General features: G+C 54.0%; 4 protein-coding genes across 4 annotated transcripts; 2 read left to right on the top strand and 2 right to left on the bottom strand.

The window, feature by feature from the left end:
• On the top strand, positions 1–825 carry EsH8_IV_000608 (dephospho-CoA kinase; the record flags this gene model as incomplete). The annotated part of the gene is made up of 1 exon (XM_083265498.1): positions 1–825. The coding sequence occupies one exon, from the start codon at positions 1–3 to the stop codon at positions 823–825; it is 825 nt and encodes a 274-aa protein (XP_083124393.1).
• A 1,976-nt stretch (positions 826–2,801) lies between these two features.
• EsH8_IV_000607 (uncharacterized protein) lies at positions 2,802–4,565 on the bottom strand (the record flags this gene model as incomplete). Its single annotated transcript, XM_083265497.1, has 5 exons — positions 2,802–3,001; positions 3,062–3,194; positions 3,261–3,908; positions 3,963–4,058; positions 4,197–4,565. The coding sequence occupies 5 exons, from the start codon at positions 4,563–4,565 to the stop codon at positions 2,802–2,804; spliced, it is 1,446 nt and encodes a 481-aa protein (XP_083124392.1).
• A 3,637-nt stretch (positions 4,566–8,202) lies between these two features.
• EsH8_IV_000606 (uncharacterized protein) lies at positions 8,203–9,420 on the top strand (the record flags this gene model as incomplete). The annotated part of the gene is made up of 3 exons (XM_083265496.1): positions 8,203–8,268; positions 8,326–8,466; positions 8,527–9,420. 3 exons carry the CDS (start codon positions 8,203–8,205, stop codon positions 9,418–9,420), a joined length of 1,101 nt encoding a protein of 366 aa, XP_083124391.1.
• Positions 9,421–10,355: 935 nt separating this feature from the next.
• On the bottom strand, positions 10,356–12,257 carry EsH8_IV_000605 (uncharacterized protein; the record flags this gene model as incomplete). The annotated part of the gene is made up of 2 exons (XM_083265495.1): positions 10,356–10,422; positions 10,606–12,257. 2 exons carry the CDS (start codon positions 12,255–12,257, stop codon positions 10,356–10,358), a joined length of 1,719 nt encoding a protein of 572 aa, XP_083124390.1.
• Between the last annotated feature and the right edge of the window lie 446 nt (positions 12,258–12,703).

Genomic DNA, 12,703 nt, shown 5'->3' with positions numbered 1-12,703 from the left:
ATGCTCTTCATCGGTCTGACAGGCTCCATCGCCACGGGGAAATCCACCGTCTCCTCCATCCTCTCCAATCCCCCTTACTCCATCCCCCTCATCGACGCCGATGTCCTCGCCAGAAAAGTCGTCGAGCCGGGATCAAAGGGCTATGCCGCCATATTGAAACACTTCCTCCCAACCACCCCGGACCTCCTAGTCCCGGCCTCGGACACCGTGCCCGAGGCCGGGCCCGACGGCAAGGGGCGCCCCCTTAACCGGCCCGCCCTCGGCAAGCGCGTCTTCGGTGACACGGAGGAGCGCAAGCGTGACCGTGCCGTCCTCAACGGCATCGTCCACCCGGCCGTCCGTGCCGAGATGTACAAGGCCATCTTCCGCGCTTACGTCGCCGGCCACTGGGCCGTCCTCCTCGACGTCCCCTTGCTGTTCGAGAGCGGCCTCGACCGCCTCTGCGGCGTCGTCTTCGTCGTCGCCGTCAAGGATCCCGAGGTGCAGATGCAGCGCCTTATGGCCCGCGACCCTCACCTCAGCCACGAGGACGCCCAGAACCGCGTGCTCAGTCAGACAGACGTCAGGCTCAAGGCTAGGAGATGCGAGGCCCGGGGCCCAGGTAACGGCGTCGTGCTGTGGAACGACGGCTCTAAGGAGGACCTGAAGAGAGACATTGGCGAGGCTATCCGCCACGTCCAAGCGTCAAGTCCCGTCTGGTGGAGTTGGTTGCTCCTGGCATGCCCGCCGGCGGCGGCGGCTCTCGGAGCGTGGCGGTTCTGGCAGAACATCCGTCTCAACAAAGCGTGGGCGGAGCAGGAGAGGATCGAGAAGGCCAAGTTGTAGGCCAGTCTATATTCTGGTCACTCACGACGGACCTCTATCTTGAGGGGCGCAGTTGGCAACTGTGAATGCTCGCCCATCCCTCCGAGCCGTCTACCTTTCTCACTAGCACACATACACCTCAGGCCTTAAGCACTATTTTATATTTCAAAACTGCCCCTTACAGTGCTCCGGATACTAGGCTGCTGGGCTGAAGCGGCATGGCCCATCAATTGCAGGCTGACGGAACACCGCACGAAAGAAAACAATGCAAAATCGAATCAGGGGATGGAAAGGTACGTGACCCCCGGCCGTTGAGACATCGGAAAACAATGTTGGTATCATGGAACGGCGGCAGTCGAGCGTTTGCGGTCGATACAGATATCGCGGCTACTACGGGGGGTTTGGGCGGCAGCAGGGAGGGGGAGTCCTCGACGCGCGGGTATAAATCCCCCGGCCATAAGGAGCCTCGCCCGAAACAGGCCAAAGACATGTACACTAAAATATCCGAGACACTTGCAATGGGAACAACGGCTTAAACGGGTTTGTCCGCGCAATGTACCTACCTCCCGCGCGCGCACTGTTGATCAACTCCCGTGTAAGAGCAGCCATGGACAACTCGGCAACCCCGATCCCCTGTGCGCGCGAGAAAGCCCGTTGATGGTCCCCCCCCCAGGTGACGACATATTCTTCAGGAATCTTAACCGCCGCCTGGCCCGATCGACCAAGTGTGCTTATTTCCGTCGTCCTCACCTTTCTTTCCCCGCCCAAGCCCGTCAACAAGTCACCAACCGCCTTCCGGGTATGGTGATTTTGGGTCCCCGTCTGCCTGGCCAAGTCGCCGCGGATTTTCACTGGCTTCTCGACCGAAGAAACCAGTCAGTCTATTCCAGAGGAGGATGGCTTCGAGATGGAAGGAGTTCAAAGTCTGACCTTCGTTTGGCTCTCTCTCTCTCTCTCTCTCTCCCGTTGTCCAGTTTGCAATCCCCAATCTCACCTGCTCTCGCTCTCCAATGATGACATTCGCTAAGGTAGCTGATTAATAAGACTCGAGAGAACCAATGGAAGGAGTCCAGTGCTACTGCCACTCATTGACCAAACACACTCGAGGTAGTTGCTGCAGCCAGTACCTTCATATGCAGCTCGTATGTACACTCCAGCAGCCACCATCACCTTGCCAATCCCCGCGTCCCCCACGCCAACGGAGCAGCGAGAGAACGTCGCCCTTTTCTCGTACCAATACAAAATGCCAGCAAGCCCAGTCACACATGCACGTCAACGTCAGCTCCATCATCACTTGGCTATCTTGCAGTCTCTTCTGTATAATCACTTCCCCATCGTCTTTCAAGTCCCCCCATCTTTCCAATCACCTCAACCAACCACGGCCCCCTCCCCCGCTTCTTCCCTCACCCCCTGTTCAAGCCACCTCTCATGTCTGTCTCGTCAAAATCTGGTCTGGTCGTATCTAGTGGTGACCCAAGTACCCGGGACCACGCAAGAAAATTTGTATCCAAAATAGTAGAAAGAAAAGTCATAACTCGTCATCCAACAAATTCGTCATGCTGAAGAGGTATCCCATGATAGAACAAAGTAGCAAACTTTTTCGGCGACGGAACAGCATATCAAAGGGTCTGCCTCTGCCCCGACAGGTTGAGAGAAATGACTGCACAAGGAAATATTCGTGACTTGTAGGAATCACTAGGCCGTAGAAGAAAGATACGAAGAAGACAGAAACATGCCGAAAAATGCACATGATATCCCCATCGCATTCCCAGTGCTCACACAAGAGAAACCGACACATGTCCCTCATCGCAGATGACAGGAGAGATTGAGAGAGACGCCCTGGCAGGAAATGAATTTTGGAAAGAGAAACATGGGAGATGCGTTGGTCATGCCATTCTGCCATCAAAACATTGGGAAAACTCCACAAAAGCACCCCCTTGGACCTCGCAACGCTGTGGGTGCGCTCGCACATGATGCGCTCGTTTCAACCGGTGGAACTAGCCCTGGTACCCGGCGAAGCCGTTGTTGAAGTTCTGTCCCTGGGGACCTTGAGGCCACTGGGCGTTGGGTGGCTGTTGGCCACGACCATAGCCTCCGGCGCTCTGCGGTCCGCCGTATCCCATAGGCTGCGCTCCATAACCGGCTGGGGATTGAGCAGTTGGGCCGCCGTAGCTGCCGTGCTGGCCTCCGTATTGACCTGTACACTGTGTTAGCTCTGGGATGCTCTGCTATGTTGGAAATGTGGCCGAGCCCTTACCACCGTATTGCGGGAAGTAGGCGGTCGGAGTGCCGGGGTAGCCCGGTCCGGAGGCACTCTGCGGGCTGTACGCCTGCTGCGAAGGGTCGAAGCCGGCACCGCCGGCCGTGCTGGGGGTCTTGTCCTTGCCCCACTTTGTACAGAAATGTCAGTGCTAGTCCACTAACCGGCAAAGGGATTAGCTCTGGATCAAACTTACGCTGCACTTCAGCGGGCGTCCATTAACATTATAACCGTTCATCTGGCAAATTGCCATGGCTGCGCTCTCATGACTGTCCATCTTGATGAAGGCGAATCCCCGATCCGCCTGGAAGCGAGATTCGACAACGTAACCGAAGTTTTGGAAAAGAGGAACGACATCGTTGGGGGTGGTGTAAGGGGTCAAGTTGCCCACATAGCAGGTTGTCTGCCAGGATGGCGTCTGGCCGAGAACCACCTCGTAACTGGCAACACCGTGAGCCGGGAACTGGTGGTGTCCGAACGGCGTGGTGGGAGTCAGGCCCATAGCCGACATGGCTTGCTGCTGCGCAATGGACGGTTGGCCCTTCTGGTTTGCCCAGTTGCAGCGGATGGCTCGCGAGCCAAGCCATTCGCCATCCATGGAGCTCAGAGCCTTCTCGGCTTCCGGTCGGTCTCGGAAAGCGACGAAGCCATATCCACGGGATCGGCCGGTCTTCATATCCCACATGACACGAGCTTCCGACACAGAGCCAAAGGCGGAGAAAGCCTGGGTCAGGACCTCGTCGTTGACCTCGTTGGAAAGATCGCCCACAAAGATGTGGAAGTGGTTCGAAGTATCTTCCTTGCTGGAAGTATTGGATTGGTACGCCCAGTTGACGCGAATTTCCTGGAAATCAGTCAGTTTCTGGCTCGCGCTAGGGGGGAGGAGGGTCTGCCGTACGGATTGGTGCACACGTCTTCCATTCAAGGTCTGCATAGCGCGCTCAGCCGCACCGGGGTCATCATACTCGACGAAGCCGTAGTTGTAACCCTTGGCCTGTACACAAAAGTCAGCCATGCTATATCTTCAAAATTGTGAGGAGGCGCAGAAGGGTTGCGAGGGGCCGGGTTGGCTCTCCCTGTTGACCGCCAACTGCTACCTTGGCAATAGTGTAATATTTCAGCGGGTACGCACGTTCTTGTCGGGAATGATCTTAACGTTCTGAACATGGCCAGTGGTCTCGAAGATCTGGCGCAGAACGTCCTCGGTGACACGCTGATCCAAGCCTCCAACGTACAACGCACGCTTGTTAGGCTCGGGGGCAGCACGGCGACCGAAGCCGCCAGCGCTACCGGGCGACATGACATTATCGACGCCAGACATGGGCGAGGTGATGGCAGTCGGAATGGGGTTGTTGTTCTGCGGGATATGGAGAGGAGGCGGCGGCATGTGCGCAGGGTTCGACTGGCCATTCTGGCCATTCTCGTAGCCTGGAGCTCCAGTGTTCGGCTGAGGAGGAGGGGGCAGCTGCGCCGCGTTCGAAACAGGTCCGTTGTCCGCCATTGTGACTTCGATTGGTATTAGAAGGTAACGGTGCGACAGTTGAATCTCGAAGCTTGGAAGGTTGGTGTCGTGTCCTGTATGCCAGTAGCAATATTAGGAGCCAGAAGGCTAGGACAATACAGCTGTAGGCTTGTCTTGCGCGACCCGACGGCGTGCAATAGTGCAGTTCTGAACGGCAAGGTTCGAATAGCAATTGATTGCCTGGAGCTTGGTAGTGGCGCAAGGAGGGGCGGAAGTGGCGGTATTGAAGAGTGTCCCTGAGACTGACGTGACCCTGCTGAACCCCAAGGCAAGCAAGCAAGCAACGAGGCTAAAGGAGCGGGTGCGAGAGGAAGTGACGGGCACAATTAGGATTTCCTGTCGAAGCGGTGATGGTGGACTCGTCTTGGTTGAAGGCTACCAAGGCGTCGAGTCTTTTTTTTTTCTCTTCCTTTTGCGATCTAGTAGGAACAATGTGACTTGGCTTGACTTGAAAGAGGGAGACACCAAAAGTCGACAGGAAAAAATGTGGACGTGGGGACGGCACGAGCAGCTAAAAGGGACGTCGACCCAACGTGACAAGAGAGACGCTTAAGCGGATAGAGAGACAAGGGGAAGGGCGAATGATAAGAGAGATGCCGAGAGAAGCTCCAAAGTGCTGTAATGTGCTGTGTTGGAGATGGGATGACAGGAAATGATAAGCGGAGGCGAGCACCCAAGGAAACAGGCGGGAAAAAGAGGACTGGAACCCCCTGAAAGGAATCGCAACAAAAACCGGTCCGAGGAGAGAGAGGGGGAAAGGCTCGTTTCCTAACGACGTGAAGGAGGAGATTCTGCGATGGGGGGAGGGGAGCAGATGGAAAGAGGGAGAAGGAGGAGGGCGATGAGGGGACTTTCATCATGGAGAGCCAGAAATTCGCAGCCAACCGCACTGCACCACAGCCCAGCAGTGCAGGCTGTGGTGCAGGTGTGGTGCAGAGCTGTCCACATCCAGGGCAAGGAAGGGAGGTAGGTACCTTGCTTCATCTCAAGGTACATCTCACCGCACTTTACAGCAAAAGGTACACTAAGCTTACCTCACCTACCTAGGTAGACCATCCGCGCAGTGCCTCACCAGGCTCACCTCACCAGCAAGCATCAGGGCAGCACAGGATTGGTCTGCTGAAGGTCCGGTTCAGCCCAGTGCCAGGCTCTTGCTTGTCTAGACTCCAGTCGTGCCTTTCCACTGGGTATCTCAATTGTACAGTTGTCCACTATTCCCAGTTTGCCCAGGGTGGTGCTACTGGAAAACGGGTGGCTGTAGCTGATCCCCGGCGGAGGGGCTTTTTTCCCCCTTCGTTCTTTTATTCTTCGCCTGTTTGCACACCGCAGGTACCGAGTACCTGCAAGTCCCAGCAAACCATGCCCAGCGCCGTTTGTCCAAGGCACTTGGAACGCTTTCCGGTTGGTCAGGGCTTGTGGCGTGAGATGATATGGGATGGCAGCAGAAAAAAAGGGGTGTTGCTGCATCAGGTATATGCCTAAGCGACTGGCGCTAATCTGTGTTGGGCAAAGTGCGAGGTGTGACAACGTGGAACTCTGAGGATTGCACCATGAGGGAGGATGGAGCTCATTGGGCTTTTGGCGCCAGAACGAGACGGGAGAGGCTGTGCGAGGCAGCCCTGCTCAGGATGGAATATACCTAGTGTTTGGCGTTTACTTTTTCGTCCATCAATCAATCATTCCATGCTGGGGTCAAAAGGGTTATATTAAAAATGCGCATATAGGTGGCATGAATTACTTACTTCGGCGTGTATTTCAGTATTTATGGATACGTCACGGTAAAATAAGGATGCGAGGTGTTGGCAGATAAAATGAAATGAACACTCATCAAGTCCTAAATGCACGCACAAACAAGCAATGGTCGACTCGATGGGACCCCTGTCCTGGGCGCAAGATAATGGCAGCAAACGCATCTCTGAAGGAGGACTCCTAAGTCTCAATGCAGCAACCATGAATGATCACCGCACCAGATGATTTGCCGCCGTGCATGGGTTTTCCAGCCCTAGATTCTCTCCTCGATGTGGCATGTCCCTATTCTCACCAATACTCGTTTTGCCACACAAACAGAGCACTCATTAAGTGAAAAGTCTCATATAGCAATCTGACGCAGATTCGTGTATTGGGTAGTAATTGGGTGTAATATAGCACACCCTCAACCGCAATATGTTACTTTTGACGAGACCCATATCAGTTGAACCATCGATGGCACCTGGGGAAACGCCTGAGCCATGATGTAAACCATACCTAGAGGTCATACCGCTCACCATGCTCCATACTCGACACACCTAAACTCATGTCACCAAGCTTGACATTTGCCTCTTCGGTCGGTCGCCTTGCAGCCAGGCATTATATTGCAAAAGTGGCTTGCAGCCACTCTAGCCTGCATAACAGAGCTCCAAGGCAATGTGTCACTAGGAAGCGAGGGTATCGATGGCCGGACCTTTCGGTCACACAGTCTGTTGTAGCAGGGCGCTGCCAATTTCCGGGAGGCTCCCGGCACCGATGGGACGAACACGGTCCTGGGTTAAGCCTCCGGCAGCAGCGATAGGGTTATCCATACCTTCGGCGGTGGACTCGGTCTTTGACTTCCGTTATCCACAGCGCTGGGCTCCGCGAGACCTATAAATCTCTCCTGCATCCGGACTGGCTCCAGGGTTCAGAGTCCAGTTGGATCCTGTGCATACCGGATGAACTAGTGTTTAACTCGCCGTTTAGGGGTCTAATGTCCGTGTGTGGGAATTTGGAGGAACAGTCTCAGCAGACTCATGCTCGTTTTCCAACAAGACCAACGGCGCGATCGGGGTCGGCGTGAAAGTTGAGATGGCAACTTGAGCCGGACACCGTCCACCATAACGCTCTTCTCCATACGAAACAATATGGGTTCAAATCGGCCGAAACCCCCTTCCTTCAATGTAGATGTCTTTCGTCCCAAGATACCCGTTGTGCTGTGATGCGATGCATGGAAGGAAGGTGGGGAGAACCAGAGACAGAAGAGGGGAAACTGCCCTACGCAGCTGCGCCGGCGCCTATTGCTCTTGCGTCCACACCCGTGCCGTGCGGGAGGTGCGGGGTACTTCTGGGGTGTCTTCGGCGCTGGAAGCTGGCGCAACTGCATGGGACAGTATCTATGTATTAGTTGAGCCTGAGGTTACAGTCTTTTAGAGCCTTGGTCGCTCGGACCTCTTTTTCACTGTCAGAATCCGGAGGTACGTACCCCCAGTCGGAGAGTTGGAGGCTGGGCGGATGCTTCAGACAACATCAAACATCGTCGTTTGTCTTGATGAGAAAGAGTCAATCGACGCAGCTGCTGGACAAGTCTATCACATTCAATTCAATTTCAACTGGTCATCTTATATCCTCGATAAAGATCATTGCTCTTCAAACGCACATTCACTAGCCGGGCAGCCAACGCCTCGATATATCTTGCGTTTTAAAGCCCTCTACTCGAACCAAACTGCACACTCTTAGCTCATTGCAGATCTACTGCTGTATCGAGGTTTTTATATCATTCTAGCTGCTGGCATTTATTTGATATACACACCGCCCAACCTTTTGCGAGTATCCGACGCCCAAGGAAGACAATCGAACATACCGGCGACGGCCCTAGCTCGCCGCAATGGCAAATTCAAAGGCGGCGACCGCCGACTCAGCGGAAGCCTTGAATGGTCTTATCAACGATGTGGTTCGTATCTTCCATCGTAATGGAAACACACTACACTGTTGCTGACTATACTCGTAGCTCGTTCAGACAGGCAAGGCGTTGAAGTCATACAGCAAGGATGGCCGGCATCAGGTCCAAGCCCATATTTCGCTGCAACAGAAGATGCCGGAGATCATTGAGAACTTCCACTGGAAGCTTGACGATCTAGAAAGTGAAATTGTGAGTTTTTAATGTAATGATTTCAATCTGAAGGCCTCAGACGCTCATCTTATATCCCAGATAAGAGCAAAGGCCGCATTGCAAAGAGACCTGGACCAGTTTCGGCAACAACGCCTTCCTGAGCCGCAGCCTGCGCCCGTCGAGGCACAGACGAAATCTCCCATAGCCATTGACCTCGAATCATCATCTCGGGAGCCATCTCCCGAGAGTAAACCCCAGGTCACGGAGACTACGGGCCCGCACCGGGTCCCCGCAGAACCGAGCGCAGCTCCATCAATGGCTCCGTTCCCGGACATGGGCGTCAGCTTCCAGCCGCAGCCGGAACCCGCACAGCAAATCAAGCAAGAGATGACTCCCGCGCCGCCGGCTATGATGGCCCCCATGACCGAGGTCAAAACAGAGTCACAGCCCACTCCTCCGAGCACTCAAGCCCAACCTTCTGGCGCCCCAGAGGCGCCGATGGACGACTTGTTCGGCCTCGGCAGCGACTCGGGCGGGGGTAATGAAGAAAACAATCCCGAGTTCCACTTCACCGACATGACGTTCAGTCTGGCGCCCCCCAACAACGATGCCCAGGCCCAGCCTCAGCCCCAAGATACAGCGATGGATATTTCGTTCGGCTCCGGTGAGGTGGGTGGCGACATCTTGTCCATCGACAACCTTATTCCTGCAGACAATACCCCAAAGACAGAACCCGGAGCAGCCGCTGCAGCACCCACGGCGCCCACATCCAACCAGGACAAACCTGCGGAAACCAAAACTGAGAAACAAGAATCTACGAACCTGGACGATTTGTTTAACCTCGACGGCAACACGAGCATGGAGAATATGGATCTCGACATGAACATGGGCGGCGACGGAGGAGACGGCAGCACGTTCGACGACATGTACTTTGGGGACATGACAGAGATGGAGCATGGTAAGTTCGACGACGCCTTCTTTGGAATTCAGTAAGGACGGTACATCCAACGTTTGGCGGGTTTTTGGAGTTACAGTCAGGATAACATATCTTATTCTGATTGGGTTGTTGGGTTTGAAACGGCAAGGCTTTCACTTTAAGCATTGGGGCTTTGGCAAAAACGAAGGCTCATGGTATGCCTCGGGCCCAGGACGCATTCGCCTCGGCCAAACCAATCGGTGCTCGCAATTTTAAATGGCATAAAGACTATTGGAATTTATTATAGGCAATTCAGCACCTGTATTATACTGTATCCCCCCCCCCTCTAGCTGGAGTGTTGGAACAGTAAGGTGAGACCAGTTACTTGGTCCGTTACTTGCTTTCACTTCATCGTATTAAGCTTGTTCCACTGGAATCCTCCCTTCATGCATAATCTACGGTTACTTGAGGTTGAAATTGCCTTCTAGGCTACTAGCCACCTATGTAGAGCTCAAGGGCCTTCGAGCATGTGGTGTCATTACTGGGCCATGTGGCATCCAGCCCTGCCTGCGTACCCCAGACAGGGTTGAGAACGCCTGCTTGATTTGTAGCCCAGTAAATATTGATCGTAAGGGAGAGAATGGGTTCAGATTGCCTTTTGGAAGCAGCAATAGACAAGGTTGAAATTTGCTCACACCTCACATTCAAAGTACAATAAAAAGAGGTGTTCCTCAGTTTTCCAACAGACATGACTGTCTGGCATACTTACATAGCCCAATCTTGGTATCTGTATCATGATGTTGTAATGCTGTAAAATGTTGTAAAATATCCCTAGCGCACGCCCAATGCCGCCCCCGCCATGCAAATGCGAAAAAGATGTGACCACTACCGTTCTCCTGGTCGAGAAAAGATGGTGAGGAAAGAGGCGACGCAATGTCGTCGCTACCTTGACTTCGGCCGGCAACATCACACCAAGGTCTCCCGCGCAGGACCTGCAGTACCCGTTTCTGGGCTAGTCCCCGGCATCAGAAGATTCTGCAATCTGAGAGGGACCTGGGCGGCCGTCAATAAGGGCACCCCTGAGAAGTTCTGCACCTTAGCCCGTCTGTTTCTTTGTCTGATAACAAGCAAACGGGAACATCGACATCTTTCGTACTGATCTCCCGTAGAGCGAAATCCGTACAGAGAGCCGGTTGGAACGATGCGAGCAAATTCAGAAAAGGAATGATTGACGAGGAAAAGTTTTGGCTAGGAACACTCACCACCTATTTGCCTCCCACTCCAGGATCCAGCCGCAGCATATCTTAAGTCTCTCTCTGACGCTTCTTGTTTCGAGAAGCTTGTATTTTTCGAATTCTTTGGCAGGCAATATACTGGCAAACCACCAAGGGAAAAGCGCCGGATCGTTGGGACACTCCCCATATATTGCTAACATCCGCTGTGCCAGCCAAGGTACACTTTGTTGCCGCATTCTCTCCACAAAGGAGACGCCAAATGATAAGAGCTCGCTGGTCGGCATGCTGGAAAGATCTTCCGGGGTAGTCATGACTTGTCTCGCTGTTGTTGATTCTTCGCTTTGATGTGTGGCGGCGCTCTCAAACCTCTCTATGGCCTGTTGTGTTTCCGTGGCTTCAAGGTCCTCTTCCTCCGCAATGGTCATGTCGTCAACTCGTTCGATTTTCCCCACCAAGTAACCGTCCAAAATGCCGTGCCTCGTAATTCTGAACCGGGAAATACCAGAGGTTTCAACGAGACTCCGGCCGTCCGCGAAATATTCGGCGTTCACGATACGAAGTAAAGTCCCATATTCGACAAAGTGCGTGTCGTTGGCAGTCCGCGGGTGTTGTGGAAGCACCATGCCAAAAGTCCGGTCGCCTTCCAAAGCACGCCGGATCATCAAGCGATACCGCGGCTCAAAGACGTGAAGAAATGTTGGCATCATGGGAAAGGACAATGTGCAGACAAATATCGGTATGTCGAACTCTCGGTGGCGATTTAGAGATTCGGCAGCCAACGCATCGCCTCTGGTAAGGACAGCATCGGCCCAGAAGGTTTGGATGATTGTCTTCAAATATTCATTTGAAGGACATGACTCTCGGTAGAGTAATGGGCTCACCGACAAGCCCCTTCGGCAGATGGGACAGTATGATGAATGATCCAATACTCGGTGCAGACATGACCGACAAAAGGTGTGACCGCAGACTGTCGTAAGGGGGTCGTAGAATAAGGCGTAGCAGACTTGGCAGTCCATTTCTGTCCGAACAGATTCTTTCACCTTGGAAAATGTTCTGGTGTCGATAGTTGCAGCTTCATCTCCGAGGGAAGAGACCTCTGCGAAAGTGATATTGGAACCGTAATTCAACTCACCCGTCTCTGCCAACATGTAAACAGCGACCAGAGGCCCTCCTTTGACAACCCTGGACGTCGTTCCTTCATCGGCGTCGACATTTGCGTCTCCAACACCGGGGGTTTGTATGATGACGTGGGTAGAGATTTCAGCGGTCGTATTCGTCACCTTTGCCTTGTCCATCTCGGCCTTAAAGTTGTCTACCGCTTTTGTAAGGATGACATCGACGCCACAGTCGCCCACCGCGTGGTTTCGACCGCACTCTTGATAGGGACACTCAAAACCTTGTAATCTGCCCGGCGTGGCGGGGTAGGATATGTTTTCTCGTGCATGTGTCTCGGGCAGGCAGTGTTTGCAAAGGCTTCGGCCGCATGGCAGTGTGATGGGCTCTTGGAGCAGGCGGGAACATTTCCGACACTGAATCAAGCGTATGACGTCTCGGACCTGGTCGCCCGTAAGCGGACGCTCAATCGTGCCATGATCTTTTTCGTCCTCGGCTTCGAGTACCGGGTTGGACGTCAAGGCCGACGGTCTGCTCTCGACGACCCTCGGTTGGTCGGAGGACATGAAGTGTCTCCTCCGGCACCAGTGCTGGCGCGGCTGGCGAATTCGGGGTGTTTGGTAAAAGCGGTTCGTCTCTTGTCTCTTGTCTCTTGCCCTCCCAAGCTAGATTCTCCTTTCCGTGCCTTGTCTTATCTGTGATCGGTTTCGTCGATCGGTTCGGTTTTCTCAGTGAGTTGTTGCCAAGTTGGAGAAGCAGACGGCGTGGGGTGACTTCAAGTGGCTACCTGAGCGTATCTAAGGTCCGATGGGGAGGTGACGGGGGGGTAGCGACCAGGGGTCATATATGCGGAATCACCAGAGTTGTAGTGGTTCCAGAAGTGAGCGGATCTCATGATGCGCCTGAACGAGATCAAAAGCGGACAGGTGAAGGGAAGCCGGCAGAGCTAGTAGACCGAAGGCCGGAGCTAGAAGTTGGAGAATTGGCAGCACGCATGTACCGGACAGGTGGA

The sequence above is a fragment of the Colletotrichum jinshuiense genome, chromosome 4 (genome assembly GCF_051148585.1).
Source record: "Colletotrichum jinshuiense chromosome 4, complete sequence".
In the NCBI taxonomy this organism is placed as follows: Eukaryota; Fungi; Ascomycota; class Sordariomycetes; order Glomerellales; family Glomerellaceae; genus Colletotrichum; species Colletotrichum jinshuiense.
This window is presented reverse-complemented; position numbering and strand designations above follow the sequence as displayed.